The following is a 22,321-nucleotide window of genomic DNA, read 5'->3' as shown; positions in this document are numbered from 1 at the left end:
TAAGAGAGGAAGAGGAGAGGGACATAGGAACTCTCTCCCTCTGTGTGTGTGTGTGTGTGTGTGTGTGTGTGTGTGTCAATATAAACATAAGCACTTTTTGAATGTCAGCCTGGAGGTTATATAACTGAAACAACCTTCATTAAAATGTATATTTACTATACATTAAAAACAGAACATCCTGAATAATTCTGGTTTCCTACGGTTGTTGATGAAAACCTGAGGCAGGTGTCCAACATCGTAAAACCACATTTTGAGACTTGCAGATTCAAAAAAATCAGAGTTTTATGAGGCCATCTTGGGGTTCAAAAGGCTGGAAGATGAATTGATAATGGGGGGGATTAGTTATTGTAGCCCAACTATACCAAATTTGTATCTAAGCAGGATCCTACTAGAAGTTATCCGGCGTGAGTTGGTGAGAGTCCAAGGCTCCTTGGGCAAAAAAGGCAGGATGGCGACAATTCTGTTTGCTCAGCAACTACTGATACATTTTTCAGAAAAAAAGACCATTCAGACATCTCTACAACGAATGTCATACATTTCGGATGAGGGCAACTCAGACAAGGAATCAGAAGATGATCAGAAGGACTAATCGTCCAACTAAAAATGCCACACGCATTTCACATGGCAGAGGTTTTACAAAAACAGGAGTGCAATGTACCGACTGTACTGCTCTCAGAGTGAACAAACATTTCTCGGAAAACTTCCATTTGTCTTAAAAACCTTTAACACTTGTAAATCACAAGCATCAACTGTGCAGAGACAGATGCAGTGATGGAACACACCCTCAACAACATTTAGAAGGCAGGATTCGATTAGTCTGCAGGAGTAGGAGGCTGAAGTGAAAATAAAAATCCAGACAACTAATGTGTCAGTACCATCAGACATTGAGTATGAGTCAGAAATAATAAGAGCCCAAAGGCTAATTTTCCCCAAAAGATTTGCAGGGACCAAAACATTAGTTTGATGTACAGGATTATTTTTTTGTTTGTTTGTTTATTGCCTGAATCTGCAGCCCTCCTCCACTTGACAGCTACATAGGGAGTTTCAGCCTCAGCTCGTTGTTTAACTCTCCCACCAACATGGAACACAGCAGCAAATAATACAAAAAATGATTTCAGCATCTTCCCTGTCCCCACTCAGTGGTTAACTGTGACCAAACAGGCAAGTCTTTCAGGAAACATCACTCTGTCACTTTAAAGAAACTCTCCTCATGGGTTCAGCTCACAATTAAGCTAGGAAGAAAAGCACCTGACAGCAGGACTGCCAGTCTCTCTGCCTCGAGCGGATAGAGGCCTCATTGTGCCCCCAAAGATCAGTGGAGAACAATGCTGAGAGCCAAGTACAGTGCGGCCATTGTGTCCTTCTCTGTGACACTGGATCCCAGCGCTGACACCAACGCCACAGCTACAGGATTACACGGCTGGACGAAGGCGAGGGAGGAGAGGTAATGTCCTGCCTGGAGGTCATGACATGTCCGTGAATAACGGTCACTGAGTGAAGTCACAGATGAAGGAAACAACCTTAACATGCAAACTATTCTTCAGTCTGCTGCTGCTTGTGTTTGGTATATGCAAAGTCTCTGCTTGCTTGTAAAGATGCACAGAGATGTGCAATGTTTTTGTCTTGTAAACTATCATGAAGCTGTCTCAAATATAATAATACAGCTGTAGCCTGAAGGATAAATTCTGCACCTGACAAAAGTTACACAATTTTGACTGCAGGTGTTAGTCCTGCAGTAAAACTATAAACATATGAGAACAGTAAATCTAGTGAGAAAGTATAGTTGACTGATTGTTCCCACACTTCATGAAGCAACCTTACTAATAATTGAGAACATCATAACTGCACACAGTTTCACAAGAAATACTAAATTAATTTCAACTCAGTTCCCGGCATTTATAGGAAATTGAGTATGACCGGTTTGGAGCAACTTGATCTTATTGAAGGGGACAGCTGGGCCTTAACAGAGTCAACTTCTGAGTAACATTGAGGCTCCTACTGTGTCTGCTTCACTAAAATGTAATTCAGTGAAAAGTCTAAAAGGCCGGGTAAAGGCTTGAGGAGGAGTTTTTGACCACTGCCATGTTTTTTGCATGTGGGTCTGTTTATAAGTTATATATTTATTCTGGCAGTTTCATGCCATTCCTCTGATGAATAGCTGGTGACATTGATTCAGAAAGAGATTTAGCAATCACAAATGTGATTCCAGTCAGGAAATCAATTAGCCTCCTAGTCAAATCCATAGTATTTAACCAATTATGGTTCCTTGGCCTGTTAGAATGCTCTAGAAATCTAATCCTTTCCACAAACCACAAGGGGGGCCTTTGTTTCCGACCATTTAACAAACTAATTGGGTGTGTAATCCTGTCTGTTTCAACACGCTCCCACACACACACACAAATCCAAAGTATACACACTTTTCACTGTACTGTTGGGATTTTGTTGCAGATCCGTTTCTTGTTAAAGCAAACACTTATGCTTAAACTATTTAGTTCCACTATCCACTTCCGTTACTGAGATAATTCGCTTTGAAAACACACAACTAGAAATAAGCTATACAGAAATAATTTGTTTGTCTTGGTTGAAGAAACATTATTTCTAGATACAATATTTATTAATTCGGTCCCTGCCATGGAGCGAACACCAGCACAGCCCTCAGATATCAGCCTGATGTCTTGTCAACACAAATAATGCAGATGATTAGTGAGCACACACTCAGTTTCTGCCCTGTCTGTGATCATTTAAGTGAAGGTCTGTAGTTAGTGAAAGCATCTGCTGCTGACAGTCTGTGTTTTGATAATATGAATGCTGTTGTGAATGGTTTGTTTTGTTTTCTTGTACAAAAAAAGATTAAAGATTTATGTTTCATGTTTTAGTCGTAAAAAATGAATACTCTACAGGGAAGCATTTGTGAAACTTTCCACGATTTTATATTTCAAGAAACAGTTTTGCTCACTTGTTGAAAGTAGAACCAAAACTTTCAGGATAAGTTCTGAGAGATACTTAATACAACATTGTCCCATATTTATCTCATGTAACTAAATAATCAAGGATCAAATTGAAAAGAGACACTGCCTGATTTTTAAGTTATTTCTGCTTCTTTATTCACAATTTATTATTTTCTTGCTCACACTCAAGCCTGCCCCAGTGACACCACTGTTAAAACCACCTCATCACTGCACTCAATGCTGCACATCACTGAGAGGGGGGTGTAAAGGATACAGAGATGTGAGTATGATCCAATCTGTGAAATGCTTTTTTTTTCATCCGAGGCCACACATCTCATTCAGCTGCTATGTATAGGGGATGATAAAGATGAAGTAAGTGGATGTTACATGGAAAACATAATTATTTGAAAAGCAATGAATAATAATAAGGAAACTTGAATCTGTATCTGTGTATATATATATATATATATATATTGTATATGTATTATTTTGTCAAACCAGTGAATCATGGCCACTTGGGCTAAAAGCAATGATCATTTTCATCATCAATTAATCTGCTGATTATCTTCTCCTGTATTCCTTTAGTCTGGAACACAACAGAAAATAGTGAAACTATTGGATTATCCTGCAGCTCAAGATGACGTCTTTAAATGTTTTCTCTCAAGGACCCAAGATGCTTAGTTTTTTTAATGTGAAACAAAAAAAGCAAATGATGGTGTAAGTTATAGAACATAAAAATGTGCTTCAGGTGAATATTAAATATTTAAGTAAATTTGGCATTTTTCCGTTTAATGTTTCCTACCCTTATATATAAATTCGAAGTAACTTAAGGAAACCATACATGTTTTTGCTCTGCTTCATTTGTGTTTGCGGAGACTAAGCTGTAGAGCAGAGGCTTGTGCCAAGATAAAAAGGAGGTGAAAAGAAAAAGACTGAGAAAAACCATTGTTCATGCACACGCAGCCAAAAATCAAAGCCCGGCACACAAACGCAAAGCTCCACTCCCTGTGGTTTCTGCAGACTGGAGAGTAAACAGGACAGATCTTTGTGTGAAGATCTGCTGAGAGCAGCAGTGTGGCTGCTTGAGATGACGTCATGTGCTGCCACTGGGCTGTCCGCTCAACTTTAAGTGTAACAACTCACTGTCCTTTATAGAGGACACAATCACTGATAAGCCAGAGTGAAGGACAAAGAGAAAGAGGGTGTGCAGAAGAGAGAAAGTAATAAGGGGGGAAGTGTGTGTGTGTGGCTTTGTGTCTCTGTCACACACTTGGCTCGTTGCCAGACACTGCAGGCCAGCATCTACATGCCTCCCTCTGTCTGAAAGGGAGGCAGAACTCGAAGGTTTAAGAGCACAGGGGATCACTTTAAAACACACATCTTGTTCTTACCTACTCACTTTATAAACCGCACATCTGAAGATCAGACAGAACACGTCAGAACGGTGGGGTTTACCTTATCTGTTTAACACATCAGGACTGTTCAGAACTTGCACAATAGTTTTTGCAAATCAGGAGCCTGCAATTAAATGCCATTGCAGATTTTAACTCCCGATAAAGCCCAGTCTGCTCTGATTGGCCAGCTGGCCGGACTATATTGTGATGTCACTCACAGCGATGCAGAATTAGCGGCCAGACTACAGGATCTGCCTTTTCCACAGACTTTGGGCTTTTTCACTTTACTGAACAATAACAATCACAAAAACACCATAGGAAATAATAATACATTTTTAGAAAAGCATCATGAGACATGACTCAAAAGACAGAACAACTCCAAGAAAAAGCATCATCCTTCACAATTATTGATTGAATCATTAATTTAAGCATTTGTCCAGAAAAGGAGTAACGATGGACAGGGAAATAGATGAGCGAAAGTCTTCAAGCTAACAGTGGCTGCATATTACACATACATGCAACTAAGAATCTCGGCAGAACAGGGATTAGAGCAAGCTAGGATGGTGCGTGTGTAGGGCTGCTCGATAATCGAAATCTGTGGGTTTTTTTTCCAAAAAACTGTATCATCTGGTCTTTTTGTTTATGCTGGCCTGAAACACTCGGCACTCTGTGTGAAGGATGGGGTTGCCATGGCGACTGGTAATAGAAGCGTTAGAGGAAGTTAACGTCATAATCCGATCCCAGCAGGATATAAGGCTGGTCTGGCAGACTAAAGGGTGCCAGGGGGAGGGGCATGTGGGTGAGGTGAACTTGCTCAGTATACTGCCACCCGTAATATACTTCAGAATGAGGTTAATTCACTGCAGAGTGCAGACCCAATTTCAGAGTAGGTCGACGTTTCTTAAGTCTTTTATCATATAATTATTCTTAACCCACAGGGATAATTGTTACTGATCTCAAGTCAACCACAACAGACCTTAGTTATCCTCTCTGTTCCATAAAGAGCCAACAGCAGTCATACTTTCATTTAGAGGATGTGACAAACTCATTAACTGAGGTCATAAACAGAGTTAGCCTTGGTCCAAGCGCTGCGGCCTTATGCTGCCTGTATCCTGTGCTTATACAGCAGCAGTTCGAGTACATTTAACTCAACAGGCAGATCTGTTCCTCCTGTGTAACGGTGGTGTTTTCTCTAAAACTAGTGTATGGCTAAAGTAAATAAATGATACAACACTGTGTCTGACAGCGTCTTTATTAAATTTACAGTAATTTGATTGTGTTAAGAAACTCTGCTGTTGAATGATACTCACACTTCAACTGACATGGAGAGACATTACTATAATTTATTACAGGGCTCATTGCAGTTCCATAGCTGACTAATCATTTGCAAGACTGGGAATTTTGTGGTGCTGTGTCATGCTCTGCCCACATGCATACTTAACATTCAGCGTAGAAATGTATACTTACGTTTTAAAGATGTTTTATGGTAGGACATTATAAGTGACGATTTTCTCATCAGCTTTAAATGCACTGCCTGCAACTGCATACTTTGCAGCCAATTAATGAACAATTTGAGACCCTTATTTTAATCAGATAGAGAAGAAAATCATCTGCCTCTGAAACTTTCAAACATCCAAATATCAGAACTGTCAAGAATCAGGGATCTGTGTAACCAATAACACAAATTTTGAAGTCCATACAGTATGTTTCCCCATTAAATTCATGGAAACAAAGGCTGTTTTGACATCAGTTCAGAGCCTAATCCTCAAACATGTCAAAGCGCATCCCTCTATGGTGAGATGGCGTGAACCCTTACTCATTATATCCTTCCTGCAGTAAAGGATTGACACCAGATCACCCCTGCACCTAAATGTGAAATTACTGAGAAAGTGGGTCTGACACTTGTGCTTTCATTAAAGCTGTAAAAGCGCTTACATTTCTCAATAATAATCAGAAGATAAATATGACAGCAGCTGTTTCGGCTGAGACAGTGAATTAAATACTTTATAATAAGCTAGATTGACAACCACTAATATCGGACTAGTAACAGAATCATGTGGATTGGTCAATTAAGCACATTTATGATTATTATGATTCATGTGATCTCTTGCACACCCTAGCTTACCTGCACATTGTTTCTCTGTCCAATTGGCAGGGACAGGGATATTGTTTTTCTCGGTGTATTCAAATGCCAGTTCACGGCACTTAACTGGAGCAAGGCCATGGAACTGGTCAGCTAGTTGTTTCAAGTGTTTGACAAGCTCCTCCTCCATCTCATCTGTGAATATTCTCTTTACCTCAGCTACTGCACCCCAGGCTACTGATTTTACTTCCCCTTTCTCTTTTTTCTTTATGAATCTTTTGAGGGTTGTCTAATCAATATTTCTATCCCTTCCAGCTTTATTTAAGGACTTCTTTCCTTGCACCTCAGCGGCTGCACTCTCCATCTTTGAGAGGGGTGTTTGGCCCCAGGTTGTCTTCCTGGTGTAGTTTCTTGGCATGATGGCTTTTCTACAATGTTTATGACATTAAAAACAAAACATATATAATGTAATATAACACAAAAATTTGTTTAAGACTAAACTTAACTTGTGCTTCATGGTGGGTAAAGTGAGACACTGTCTCACTTTACCCCACAGCATTTGTCCCACTTTACCCCGAAGCCACAATTTTTGAAAAACAACATCTTTTATCAATTCAGGCTAATCTTCAGCTAGCATCAATTACAAGGTTTTATATGTTGGAAGTTCACCAACATGTATGATATAATTTTTTCTACCTGAATCAATTTGTTTTGACACAACAGTCGATTAAGTTCAAAGCAAGAAATTTACGTTTTTGTGAAAAAACATACTTACCGCAGCACCTGCACCAACTTATCCTTCATTGCAGGGGGGGGGGGCTTTTAAACATAATAGTCACATGACCACAAATGTGTTCCGTTGCCTAGATACAGGGGGTGTTTCACATCATCCGATGTCCCACATTACCCCGCTCTCCCCAACACATAATCTCTAGTTTCCTTAAATTCAGTCGAGATGCACCAAATTTCATACGCATTCATATTAGTTCCTAAATGTGCCTAATTTTATTTCTGCAAGATCCACTTATTATTCCCTGGGAAATCAGTGTAAATGTAAAAAAAAATCCTTACCCCAAAACTATTAAACAAACCAACAAAAACGGACAGGGGGGAAAACAACCTCCTTGCCAGAGATGTTAAATCAAGGTGTTTCCACACAGTGAACCAAAGACCCAGTAAATCTAAAAGTGCATTGCCACAAACAGTCTTCTTCTTGACACACTCCAATAGCATTGGTATTATATAATTAGTATTATAAGGGTACATATATATTATGTTAGAGAAAAATACCAATTTCAAAAGTTTTACTATTTTGCAATGTATCAGTTCTCCAAACCCTACAGGGTGGGATAACTTAGTTGTCAACTCTTGATATCTTCTTCTTTTCTTTTTTATTATGGTAGTTGGCAAATAAATTTTAGGTGCTTACGTTTTGCGTCTTACGTCTGCCCTCCTCCATGTTGTCTTCTTCCGAATTCACACTTTAATGTGAATCTAGAAGAAGACAACATGGAGGAGGGCAGACATGTATTCTGTTGGAGGTGAGTTGGAATTGTTTCCTTGTTTTTGGTAGCAGTATTGTACTTGTAAAGCAGATAATCAGTACAGAGTGGCCTCCAGTCAGGAAGCCCCTGTAATTGTCCGAAAGGGCAAATCGGGTCTAAAATTAGCCCAGTTACCCTCTTGTGGGGAGAAGCCTTCGAAAAAAGCTCCTCATTTAACCCATTTATTAAAGTAGTCTTATTTCTGGGTGTATTAGAGAAGGAATTCATCACATAACCTAACACGAGGCCAGAGCTTGCAACAGTAAAGAGACACACCCAGACGTCTGGCAGGGCACACAACCTGTTTCATAATCTTTACATGAAGTTCACAGAGGCCGAGACAACCCTGTTGTCTGACCTGAGCTCATTGGTTCATCATGCTGTAAAAATAAAGATGTCGATATGCATGGAAATCCCACTGATCTTGGAAAATGTGCTTTGAAAAACAAACAAGGCTGCAGTGAATCCCTGTGGAAAGCTGATAGCGGGTTTACGGTTTCCTGCAGGTCAGGGGTCAGGCAGCAGACCACCCCATCATCATCAGGATGGGATGGGGAAGGTCAGGCAACAGGAGGTGTCACCAAGGGATCATCTGTAGCTGTCAGCACAGAACAGGAACACCACCAGGCAGGCCAGGGCTAGTGTTTGAAGGAACATTAGTCCTTTTTATTGCTCTTTGGCAGATGTATGCAGACGTACATACAACATTTCATCTTTGAGTAGCCATATTACATTGGTGTAGATCCAAATAAATCTGGATGTGGTTTCGTGGGGACAGGAATATGTCTGCTGCTACCTGTTGTATGAAAACAATGGCACCATTCACTCTTCTGAATTTGCCTGCGTTGTAGCTTCTTATTCAGGTTCTGTCTCCCAACTCAGATACCCAAGCGGAAGTTGCAGTAAGAACAATATTAAAGATGAAAGTCATTGTTCCAAAATTTAGTGTTTGATTATTAAGTATTTTTGAAAGAGGACAGGTCACCTCAATGCTGTTTAGGGGTGCAACGATTAATCTGTGTCGTCGACAAAAATCGATGAAAAAATTATTAGCACTTTGCCTATCCTTGGTTTTAAATGGACATAAACTTGATTTTTCTTTCTTTTTGTGTCAATAGTACCCTAATATGCAGCAAAGTTTATTAAAAGACATTTTTGAATGAAGTATCGATCTTTTTTGTCTTTATTTTCAGTCATCGCATGCCTCGAACAACCTCGAGCTAAATTTAAAAGCTGTTGGCTAAATAAGAGCAATTGAGAATTTGTGTCATTCATAATCCGATTAATCGTTTCAATAATCCTTGATTACTCGACTATCAGAATACTGCAGTAGTTGTAGCCCTAATGCTGTTACATTTGAAATCACTCTCCTCGCACCTGACTAAAACGTAAAAAGTTGCCAAAAAAAAGATAGATCAGGCTTATTTTTTAATCATCACATGAAAACTGATGCTACAGTGATGTTTTTAAAGCCTCCCCCTTTTTGTAGTCTGGCTGACACATAGTATATCAGTGTACTATGAATGTGACATCCTTTTCAGGAGTCCAAACACACCCATGCATGCATACGCACACACACACACGTTAAACCTATTACGAGAGGTGTTTAAATTTGACCATAGCACAACAAATAAACTAACACAGTGAACAGTTACCTGATATCAGTAATATACAGCAGGTCTGGAGACATAATGAAGCCAAACAGCTCATATAACAGCAGCAGGGCCTAAAAGCAACAGCTACAGTCATTAGCAGTTAAAACAGTCAACATCTCCTTCAACCTTATTATGGCTGATTCATCACTATTTGACTATGATACTGAAGAAGAATTAAATATAAGCAAGGAGTTTTAGTACGACAAAATCCAAATCTTCTGGCTTTTTGATCCTGCATGAAACTTTAACTGCATATGTAGACATAAATACAACCAGTATACAAATACCAGCTGTCAAAGAAGACACATTTAAACAAAGCCACCTCGAGCTGGCACTGGCTTCTCTGTTTCTCTTTAAGGGTTTCAAAGTTATTCAAACATTACTTTAACAATAACTTATCTTTTCCAAACACATTATAAAAAGCATTAATTAAATATGTATAGCCAGCAGCTGCTTTCTTGTTTGAGAAGATTTGTGAAAAACATACTCAGACAGCAATAACTGGTTCATCCTGAATATCTTTGCAACTACATACAACATTTGAATATTGTGGAAAAGTAGTTTTTTTCATAATTAAATAATTCCGTTTAAAGTGAAATATTGTAATCATAAATTTGTATGAATTGTATTACATCTCATGAAAAAATAGCATTTCAAAATAGTCAAAGATTTCTTAATAAACTTAATAAAGAATTTACAGTCTAACTTCTGTATTTTCGTTTATGCACCTAGTACTTGGTCAGTGCTACTATAAGCAAAAAAGACTGCATCAGTGTGGTGTGGATTAGTCTGTGGCACTGCTGAGAAGTTACTGAAGCCCGGATGGTATTGATGACAGCCTTTAGCTCGTCTGTATTGTCTTGACAATACCCCATAGATTTTCTATGGGGCTCAGTTCAGTAGAGTGTGACGGCCAGTCGAGCACGGTAATAACATGGTCAGCAAACCAGTTAGTAGTAGCTTTGGCACTGTGGGCTGCTGCTAAGCCCTGCTGGAAAAGGAAAACTGCCTCCTCATATAGCTTGTCAGCAGACGGAAGCATGCAGTGCTCTAAAATCTCCTGGTGGACAGCTTTATAGTCCTTGGACTTAAAAAACAAAGTTAACCAGCACCAGTGGTTGACATGGCACCCCAAATCATCAATTGTTTTGGAGGCAGTAACTATTGAAATTAAAACGCTTTTAATTATTGAGTCAGGGATATATAACAAGGCAATTTCCTGTATGTGCAAATATACATGGCAATAAAAATTATTCTGATTCTGATTCTGATCTTATACACCACAGGCTTACAATGACCTACGTAATTTCAAAAGCATGGATCAAATGGATTATTATATACTGATATTCAAAACTGGGATTTCTCTCAGACAAAAGCTACAGACTAAACAGGCTTTTTCTTTTATTAATATATTTATTGTTTATATTCTTTTCAATATTAACTTTTTGGGATTTAATAGTTAGCCCACAACAGTGAGGGTCCAATGAAAGAGTAGGGGGAGAGATTAAAATAACATGCCACAAAGGTCCTCAGCTGCATGGAAACCAATAAACACTTTTCTTTTACTGTGATTGGACATTGCTTCGTAATTTAAATCTTTGCAGGTAAATAAATGAGTCGCTCACTGTGCCCTAAAAAGAACATCTACCTAAAATGTTGTTTTGAAAATAATAATCTTGCATTATGTTCAGAAACAATCTTCTAGAAATGTTCAATATACAATTCAATTTACAGATCAAAATGTTGTGAAATGCAAGCTGTCTCCGCAGGGCTCGTATGACCGAGTCATGCCAGGACTGCAGTGTCATTCAACCATGAATTGTTGACACAGGAGTCCCACCGCTGTGTCAGCCAACTACACAAAAGCTACCCCTGAAAATATGGAGAGTGTGTGTGTAGGTGTGGAGGAAAGTGAGAGACACATTAGCTTGCCGCCATCTGCAGCTTTCAAGGCAGCCAGATAGCAGATAATAGGTTAGGCAAACACACCAGTCGAGGTCGAGTGGAAGTCAGTTCGTCTCTGCAGTTAACCGCTTGTATCTCATGTCAGATGTGCAATTCTATTTTGGTGGCCGCTCAACACTAAATTCAAATGACTCACTTCTCATATATATGCAGATCAGACAGCTGCTTCATGACTCCGGCAGGTGGTGAGGGTTCATTTGCATATGCTTCCTTCAGAGGTGTTTTATCAACGCCTGCATTTTAGGTGCAAGACACAGTCTGACAAGTTTGTTGTACAATTTGAGGTGTTTTAAGGAAGTTTCTGCCTGCACACATCATGATCTCAACGTTTTCACTCCAGAGGGTCTCTTGCTGTTTTCCACATGAGCTCATTTGGACACACCACAGAGCTTATACCAGGGGTTGGCAGGAGAATCTCCATAAAAAAATCTGTGATGTTCGTGTTCTCAAGAGACTATCTGGAGTTCAGTGCATGTCTGAAAGCAGCTTTAGTTGCCAGTTTATTACAGTTGCTACACCTGCATCTAGGATTTTTTCTTTGATGATGTTAAATTGATCTGCACCAGGGATGTAACTTGGTGTCAAAACAATAGTGTCGCCTGTCTGAGAGATCAATAAACCACATTACAATTGAAAGGCACAACAAAGTGCAGCTTCCAACATGGCCACACAGTTGAATCAACACCTCTATACAAATATTTCAACAAATTACACATTTTATTGCAGATTTATTGCAGGACCCAATAACTGCATACTGAATTATCAGTTTTAAGAAGTAATAGCAGCAAACTCGTTGTATTTGAGCAGCTATACCTTGAAAATGTTGAATGGAGAAAATGAATCGACCCGTTCACTTTGTTAATTTGGTTGGCACTGTTATAGCATAATGGTATTACAACCAGCTAAATTAACATCCTCTACATTGAAACATTACATTGTTGGAGGCTAAGCAATCCTCAATCAAAGCTGCTTCGGCTTCCATCTCTTCTATTGTTAATTCTGTCTCAACTTTTTAATTTATCCTCAATTCCAAAGTATCCACACAAAAAAAGGACATTGCAAACAAATAGGTCCACAGTTCAGTTTGATCCAGACGGAGACGGCTTCTTGGAGTGACTACATTTTTTCCTGTTTCACACCTGTTATTTTGGTACGGACTAAACTGACGAGTCAGATGGTTCGGACCAAACAAGGTAGGTGTAAAAGCCCGCTTAGTCTTAAACAGACCAGTTTTACTAAAATGTATCATACAAATCCAGCCACTGATGTTACAGATATAACCTCACATATCATGTTTACAGAGAGATACAGTTTCTTTAGCAGCTCACTTGAATAGAGAAAATACAGCCATTCCCATTAAGTGCAGAGACAGTGTATTGACATAAATAACAAGGTGGCAGCTCACAATGCAAACCAAGCTATTTGTGACTATCTGAGGCCTATTTGTGACTTTCCACTGATGGAAGTTAAGTTTGATGATGGAAGTTAAGTTACATCCAAAATATATTTGTGGCACCAGTTCCACATTTAGACCTAATCCGTTATAGATATAGCCTCTAGCCCTTAACTGGACACTTTTGTGCAGGGAGGAAGGGGCCAACATCAAGCAGAGCTTTGCTAGAGTCTTAGGTGGAGACCAAAGAAAAAATGTCAAAAGACTGAGTAGAGTGTAAATAATAGCAGTAGAGTGAACAACATCATTAAAATTGGTGTGGTGTGCATGTAAGTTGCTGTATAATTACGGAGTACATCCAATCTATTTTGCATGTAAAGCTTGTTTCATAAGTGCTGCATAATTTTAAGAGGGTGGTGGTGGTGGTGGTAGGAAATCTATTCCTTGTCATTAACATGTCCACATGTGGTGCATGCGGCTCCACAGTCTAGGGCTCTCTGCACTGGTACAGATGCGACTGGCAGAAATGTGCTGACTCCTTAGAGGTTGCGATATAGATAACTGAGGTCTTCCAGCAATGTCGACATGAATCTATTCTGGGGGAAGTTGAGTTTAAGTGTAGGCTATGCTTAGAATCGTCTTGGAATGGAGGAGCCTTCTGTCTAGAAAGAGGTCCCAAAGGCAAAACAGTCGAGACGCACAGAAGTTCCACTTCAAATATGGCACAACAGGGCGACCGGTCACCTAAGTCTAACACTTCACATGTCGGGAAATTTAAATCTAGCTGTGGAAAGAAGTTCATACTCTGGCTACATTGCCTACATTTACTCTCCTTGAGTTACTGTACTGTTGCAACTAACTGTTGTTTTTTTTTTTTATGAATGAACCTATTTATTATTAATACGATTACGCAAATAATTACTTCAGACTGCGTGATTTGTTTAAGTGAGTCTAAATCCAAAATATATTTAATTAACAAAATAAGAAAACAGTCTTCACATTCAACAAGCTAAGTTATTAAAATTGCATCAATAAATTGATTGTTTCTAACAAGCTGCTCATAAGGTAGTTAGATTAGATATAATAATAACAATAATAATAATAATAATCATAATAATAATAATAATAAAATAATAGAGAATTCAATAACAAGCGGATAAACAATTAAAGCAATTCATTAAGCTAAATATTTGTAAACATTTACTCCCTGAAAATGTGCTTCTGTTTTCTGTTTGTATCATTCTAAATTGAACATGTTTGGGTTCTGGATTGGCATTCGGACAAAAAAAACTATCATACAAAGATCAATCGCCTCAAGCTCTGGATACTCGCAAAGGATGTTTGACAATATTTCTTGACAATCTGACTGGACTGTAAACTTAGTTAACTGTTGCACTGAGGACCGTATATCACCTGAATGCATTGATCCCAGGTACAGACAGCACACAAGTCTATTACATTGCGCAACTTTAACTGCGACACTATAAACCTATATTGATTTTACCATCAATTGAAGTAAGGTCAGCTATGTTACACTGTAATAAGCAGTCTATTAAAAGCTGGCCTGTGTTGAGCTCCCGCTTCTCGTTCAGCCATATCCTCAGGCAAAGTGGGTATTATTCATAGCTTCCATCCGTGTTACTTGGCTAGCACTTTAACACTTTGGCTAGTGGTTAAGAGGACAAGCAGCATGAGTAGAGAAGTGATACAGCATGGTGTGAGCTCCCCTCAGGCTATTTCTCTCACAAAGGAATGGAGATCATGGCAGGAGGACACAGAGCTGGAAGGAAACAACGCAGGTCACAGCCAACAAGCATCGCTCCACACAATGCAACAAAGAATAACCCTGATGTTATGCTTGAACAATGTTTTTAAAGGTCATCTCTCCACATACTGTAAAACAACCATGAACAGTGGTTCCTGCTGTGTGTGCTCTTTAAATGCAGTTTACTGCACCTGATCATATTCCATTGCTACTGTAGCCAGAAGTTACGTTATTCATCATTTTGTTTTTATTGTATTGACTGTGCGGTTAATAATGTTCCTGGAGGTGTTCAGTGAGGTAATGTAAATAATGTAAAGTGACAAATTGAGTTTGTGTGTCCTCAGCTGAATACAAAAGGCATCACCTAACAGTAGAGAGACCTGTTTTAGTCATTACCCAGGACTTATAATGTTTAGAAAGGAGCCATTGCCATAATTTTGTTGTATTATTATACTACATATCCCATCTGGCCTGAGAAACCCCTCGGTTCCCCCCAGGGAGAGCGAACTCAGGAGAATAACGTCTGGGATACTATACTTAGCCAGCTACCTGCACAACCCAAGTCCACATAAGTGGAAGAGAATGGATGGATTGGGTTAAAAAATAATTATATATCTGATATTTTCTTTGATCAATTGATTAATCATTTAATCACCTATAATATATCAGAGAATCTAAAAAGTCCCAACTTCCGAAAACCCATAGCTTCAAATGCTTGCTAGCTTGTTTGTCATAGCCATCCTGGGTACAAGACAAGAAAAATATATTGTCCTCATATTTGAAAAACTTAATGTAGCTAATGCTCTTCTTATTTGTTTATAAATATACTTAAACTTTTAACTATCAAAATAATTGGATTAGTTTTGTTTTCAGGTTTACTACATTAAATGGCCTCTAATGGTTAACAATCATCCTAATATCCTTCCGCTACCAAAACAACATCTACATAGGGTGGTTATTTCATATTCACCTGCACATTTAGGATACACTGAGAGTAATGCAGTAAACAATAATTTCTTTAAATAACCTCTCCGTCATATCCAGTAGAAGACACCTGAGTCATATGCAGTGATATAAAGGAGGATTTGTGTTTGCTCAGTTCAGATTGGGTTTCTGTGGCCGCATGAAACCGTTATTGTGTGGATCGGGTTAAATGTGGACTGGCAGAATTCACATTCCTGCCTCATACCATCAGCAATTGTTTAACCAAGGGATTGGCTAAAAACAGTACACAGTATTAAAGTGTCATCTGTAGCACCACAGGTTTGTATAAATACTGATTCAAAGGTAGAACAATGGGAAGAAATAACGGGAGCTAGAGACCAATACACACTTTTTATATACACACAGACCCACACACAGATTCACAGGGGTATTGGTCAGCAGCGAACTCCAGACTGACTTGGCTCAGTGGATGTGGACTGTTGGGGCTTTGTGTTTGCATGGTTCTGCCATGGGTGACGAGCGTGCATCTCAAACGTCCCGTATCTGAGCTCCCACTGGTTCGATGCCAGTCTTCCACTGGTCGTGCCCATGTTTTCGGCAGCAAATAACTTCATCTTAATTTCACTCTTTTATTGATAATGTTATCACTTTGTCTTTTTATTCTCTGTCTGTTGCTTTACAATTGGTCGTGATGCCTTTTATATTTTATATATAGCCCTATGAATTCCCTTTTAGAAATGTGCTATAAAAATAAACTTGCCTTCTATTCAAAGTTCAAACTTCTGGAAATATATCATGACAAATCTTCAGAAAGAGGGTCCAAAGGCAAACGAGTGGAGACGCATAGAAGTTCCACTTTCAATATGGCACTACAGAGCGGCCGGTCTTCATGTTATGTCTACATGCAGTTAAAAGCTGCTCCTTGTGACTGCCTCACAATTCCCTATATGACCATGTTTTCAGCAGTTTTCTAATCTGCACCTCACATATCATCTCAGCTGAGAGGCCCCCTTGCCTCTGTTTGCACTGTAAACCCCCACAGCTATTGTCACCTGTTGTCTCCTGTCAGCTGAGTTACAGCCTGCTCTGCTCTTTAAGTCATAGACGATATCTGCGCTAATTGTGCAGCTCATTTTAACAAGCTCCTTCTACCACCATTAACCCTGCCTCTACAGTTGGCTCAGGAGCGACAATCTAAGAGATTAAGACCAGTCGCTGCATGCCTCCAGGTCATTACATTAAGGTATTCCTGTAATTTAAGCCTTAAGAGGTTTAGGGACCCATTTAATCTCATTATCATGATTGTTATACCCCCTCAGCTGAGAAGTGAAATCAACAAGTCCTCACAGAGAAGAAGAACGGCGGAATTTCCATGATGAGATGTGTATCTTGATAAAGTGGGCTGCCTCACGTTATTCAGGTGTTAATGAGCTTGGCAACAGCAGCTCAACTGCAGATATAAACAAAGTCGAAGTTGCTCTGCCACGCTTTGATCCGTGCCGCTCATCTGTAACCACCTTAAGAATAAAGGTTAGCCGTAAGTTTGTTGAAATGCAGTAATTGCCTCAGCAGGCAGGTTCAACAAGTCTCTAGCTCCACCTAAGCCCTTCCCCTCAATGTACACCTACCATTCAAACCAGTCATTGTGACATCCCGCACTGTGCAAATAAGCTGACTAGAGTGCAGTCTATACTGTAGCCTAAGAGGTTCACCGTGTGACTCCCTCTCAATGTACCGACCAAGCTCGGTGAATGGGTAAACACATGCTGTTGACGCAAAGGGACATTAAACCAAAGGTTTTGACCGTTGCTCTCCTTTGTGAGTACAGGCCGGCCTCTGTTAAAATAAGCTAGGGTCTTAAACGGATTCCACAACCTCAGGCAGACACCTCAGTCCTTAAGGCGACCCTGTTTAAGGTAATGAGCAATACAGGATCAGGTCTAGTGCCTTAAATGGCAACATTCATTTGCTGGTCTCTGAGATTAGCTACAAAAAGATGTCATTTACATGTGAGGCTTTTTGTTGACACACAGCAACTCCTGTGTAGCCAGGAGCATAAGCATGCCCAAATATCTGTGGGCTATTTGGGATTATGTGGAATTGAGGCAGCTGAGAGAATAAAGTGTCAAGCCAAATCTGAACTGGTTGTACAGGTGCACGTGGGAGAGTTGTCAACAGTCTTGATGAAGGGTTATACCAGTTGGTAGCAGTTATAACATGCCACTGCAAACTGGGTTTCACAGAGAAAAAGCAATGTGTAAACTTATCACAACACTGGTTTAACAGGCATCGTCAGAGCCCAAATGCATCAAAAATGATTATTAGTAGAGGTCCAAAGCCTTAAATTACTACATGCATTTTACTGAGAGAGACTAAATGTCCTTTTTATTTTAGAAAAATTATGACAAAGTGAAATGTAGTGTGCTAAAATCAGACGCTGAAAATGTTAGTTCCTGAACACAAAATATCCCCCTTTCAATGGATGAATGTTGTCCACACTTTTGTTGCAAATTGCTAGACGCTTTTGGAAAGCACAAGTCATTTAAACCCATAATTATACACTTTTTGTCAGCATTTAGCAGGATGCCCTGGTGTGCTTTGCAGTTCAACCTTCACATCAAACATCCTGTGTACTTTCGACAGAATTAGAGTCCTGGAATCAGACTGGTGAGATTTCAGCTCAATTATCAGTTTTGAGGCAGCAGTTTGTGGCCTTGTTGTACTGTACTGTAATGTCCACTCAGTTGCCAGTTTATCTGATACGACTGGCAAAACCTGAAGCTGTCTAATACAGCAGCCATGCAAAGAAAAACAACCTTTATGAACCTCTTTATGATTTTCTGTTTTTTGTTGAATCTGCTGTCAAAGTGTGTCTCTACTTGAGGTGTCACAGGTGTTTGTATCTATGTTGTCCACCTTGCTTAATTGTAGACTGAATGTCATACAAACCTTTCTGTACAACACAATATAAATCCACAGCACTGCAAACATCCTCCACAATAATCGCACAGTTGAAGCAACACCTCCCTAAAACAACTTCAAAAAAACTGAATATTACAACCCTCACAAAGGGGGGATTTGTTGCTGTGCTGTTATGTTAGACTGAATTAGCTTTAAAAGGCAGGTTAAAAAATAAACTGGTACAAATAGAGCTGTAACGACAAGATATAAAATCTAAAAATTCTTCATTGAAATGTCTTTGTTATATATTTTTTTGACTTGTTTTCTTACATTATCCAAAATGTTTCAAACAATGTTGAAACCCAAAGCAACACAAGGTGACAAGACGTTTCATTTTGGCCGCCTCCTATTTGCATATCAACTTCACCTGTGACTTTGTCTGTCTCTGCTATAACCTCCGGGGGAAATGACCTATGACGACGGAAAAACAAACTGCTAGCCAGTAAGCAAGCCAGCTCATCTTTCCTTCCACTGTTTGTTTTGGACACAAGTAATGGATTTCGATCTTTCCCTGCCGATTGCTGCTTAACATGAATAAAACTTGATTTGTGCACAAGTTGCCTGATTGAAATACATCTTGCGGTTGAAGTTACATGTTGCACATTTGATCAAAAGAAGTCAATATTATCTGCTTTCAGATTCTGAACTGTAACTCATTTTTTTGTTTCATTTACATTGTTCAAATAAATCATTTGAGGACATTTTCCAGCACTAACGGTAAATGGATTTGGTAAATGGATTTGTATTTATATAGCGCTTTTCTAGTCTTGATGACCACTCAAAGCACTCAACACTACAGTTTCACATTCATCATTTCACACACACATTCATACAGTGCATCTACTTGCAGCACATTGTTATATAATGGGGGCCATTCAGGGTTCAGCATCTTGCCCAAGGACACTTCGGCATGCAGATGGTTCAGACTGGGGATCGAACCGCCGACCTTCAGGTTGGAGGACGACCACGCCGCCCCCTCAGCCACAGCCGCCCACACTACTGGAAGGGGTTTGTGTTCTGAATTACAGTCCATTGCAACAACAACAGCAACCACACATCTCATTTCATTCCAGAACTGGGGAGTCTCAACATAACCTGAACCTTCAGTGTGTTAATCGCAGGACAGTTGTATTGTGTAGTCTCACATGAGTGCTGTGCTCTTATTTGTCTGGTTAGTCCATCCTAACAGGGTTCCTCTGACCCTGCAGCTTCAGAGCTTCAAATCGTACAAAATGTCATCTCTAGCTATAAAGAGCGAAGAGCATTCGCGCTTAGATTTTTGAGGTATGTCAGCTAAATGTGCCATTTTCTGATTAGTTATTATTTTGTGCAATAAAAACTTTACTGTAACTATCTGAAGCTACTTTTGGAAAACCTTTGAGCCCATCAACTTTTGTCCGACGACAAAATAACCTCTGTGTTTTGGACCTTAAGGCCAAAACTCTGTCTTACGTGTTCTTACGCCCATGCATCTTGGTCAACGTGTTCCATCTCTTTTGCTCTCCCAATGGACTGTTTTCATGTGGGCAACCAAAGCCTTCTAACGTGAGGGCGTCGAAACCCTAAAATCTTGTCCCTCAGATCTCGACAGATTCAGCACATTCACACGTAGAGTCAGCATGAAGACATTACCTTTGGAACAACACAACAAGTCATCTACCAAACAACAAAAGCTGCCCACAAATGTTAGCTGCATTTGATCAAAATATAGATTTCTCCAAATAGAATCAGGAAGCTCCGGACAAAAACGCTCCTCACACCCAATGATGATGCACTTTTGTGAGAAAGTGCATGTGACAGAGATGATCAGGAACAAATGAGAAAAGGCAAGGAAGGACAACTTGGAAAAAACCCACATGTAGAAGAAATAGGCAAGATGTGTATAATAATATAATAATATAATATATAATATTCTCTGACTGGCCTTGAATGAGAGGCAGGGGGAAAGACTGGTTTCACACTGTGCCATCATCCTTCATTGTGCCACCTCACCAGCTGGGTGGGAGTGGCCCACCTCAGCACAATAGCACACACGTATTAAATGCATTGACTTGGAGGACAGAGAGACGGGTTTTGTGTCTGTTCACAGGGTTTAATCACTGCGAGGGCCTACAGACTGAACGTCCACAAGCTAAAAGAGAGACTCTGACGGTGTTAGAGGAGCTGCACTGCCCTCTCCGTGAAACGTGGCTGTCAAGTGAAGCTCCTCTTTCATCGACTTACTGTCTCCCTGCAGGAGAGGAGAGAAAACAGGCCGATTGCATCTGTCTCTTCCTCTGACTGCTCAGTCCTTACAAAGGGTGCCTGCCTGCTGATGCATGCCAGTGTGGAGAAGGCGAGGCACGTGTGTGTACACCCGTGCAGTGACTGGGTCCCTGCAAAGGAAACATATTGTGCTTCCACTTAAGGACAATGCAGAGAGGACAGGGGAGCATGTCCTTTATGGTCGGGAGACGCATCAAGCGGTGCTGGAGCTAGAGCAGCGTGTTAAGATGACGTGAGGCTGATGATATATCGACTGCGTGTGTGCGTGTATTGGCAGATGATGGAGTTTGTAGGCCCGCATGCCTGACTGACAGGTGGTACCGGTTAATTAACCCACAGAAGAATGAGGAGATGTTACCGGGACTTACCTCAGCGCCACACGGACAGTGCTGTCATCCTGTCCCGTCGCCATGGTTCCTCGTACAAGAACCAGCAGGAAAGGAAGGAGCAAAAAGCTGATCTATGTGTTTTGGTCGTTTCCCTGGAAAAATCGGAGAGGAAAAAAAGAGTGCGCACTCCCCCCGAGCAACGGTGCCGCTCACCTCCACTTCAACACCGCCATTGCAACACGCACATAAACGATATCGGCGGTGTGGTCACCATGACATCAGCGAGGAGCTGAGGCTGCGTGTCTGCATCTCTGTGCAGTCCGGCCCGGATGCTTCAGCGCCGGCTTCTCTTCAGAGACACACCGCTGCGAGCTGACCCGCGGACGTGCACGTGCGCACACACATGGAGCAACATCGTATACACGCGCGCGCGGCCGCGTCTCTCCTCTCTACGCACTGGGGAGGAAACCGCAATGCGTCAGCAAGCCACGCCCACTGCAAAGCACCGGCTGCCTGGTGACGTCACAACGTGAGAGTAATCGTGCACATTAGTTAGGTAGACAGAAAGTTAGAAAAAAAAGAAAGAAGTAAAGGAATATCCAAAGAAAGAAAGAAGGAAAAACTGAAATAAAGAATATTGTAGAGTAGTTGTTAGGCATAGGAGCTACACAGTTATTTTTATAAATCTCCAAAATAACTCGTGTGACAAATAAATATATATATATTCAGTATAGTCTTCAAAACGAATTCAGTTTATTATTTAACCCAGTGATGGACGAAGTGTTTATAATGATGACTTCAGTAAATGAACTAGTTTCACCCAGTGGCGGTTTTGGGCACGGGCGAACCAGGGGGGGATCCACTGTGTAGAGCAGTGATTATCAAACTGTGTGGCGCGCCCAATGTTTTAACGTCCGCATCTCTTTAACGGCGGAGCAGTAAACAAATCTCTCTTTCGCCTAGACAGGGGTCTGCAACCCGCGGCTCTGAAGAGCCGCCCCTCTGCAGTGGTTTCCTGAACAGTGTTGTGTGTGTCGCGGACAGCACACACACATACATAGGCGCCGGGGCTCC

General features: G+C 40.4%; 1 protein-coding gene across 7 annotated transcripts in view; it reads right to left on the bottom strand.

The window, feature by feature from the left end:
* Positions 1-21,668, bottom strand: part of kif21a (kinesin family member 21A) — a 52,137-nt gene extending 30,469 nt beyond the window's left edge. For 4 of the 7 annotated variants that reach the window (XM_062390158.1, XM_062390159.1, XM_062390160.1 and 1 more), the window contains exon 1: positions 21,287-21,667. In XM_062390158.1, coding sequence (XP_062246142.1) covers positions 21,287-21,330 — 44 coding nt within the window. In that variant the 5' untranslated portion in view covers positions 21,331-21,667. Of the gene's footprint in view, positions 1-21,286 lie in introns of all 7 variants that reach the window. The other 3 variants (XM_062390155.1, XM_062390157.1, XM_062390161.1) reach the window with 1 other exon arrangement.
* Positions 21,669-22,321: the final 653 nt, after the last annotated feature.

This window comes from Platichthys flesus, chromosome 6 (assembly GCF_949316205.1).
Source record: "Platichthys flesus chromosome 6, fPlaFle2.1, whole genome shotgun sequence".
Classification (NCBI taxonomy): Eukaryota; Metazoa; Chordata; class Actinopteri; order Pleuronectiformes; family Pleuronectidae; genus Platichthys; species Platichthys flesus.
The sequence above is the reverse complement of the archived record's forward strand: the minus strand, read 5'-3'. Positions and strand labels throughout refer to the sequence as shown.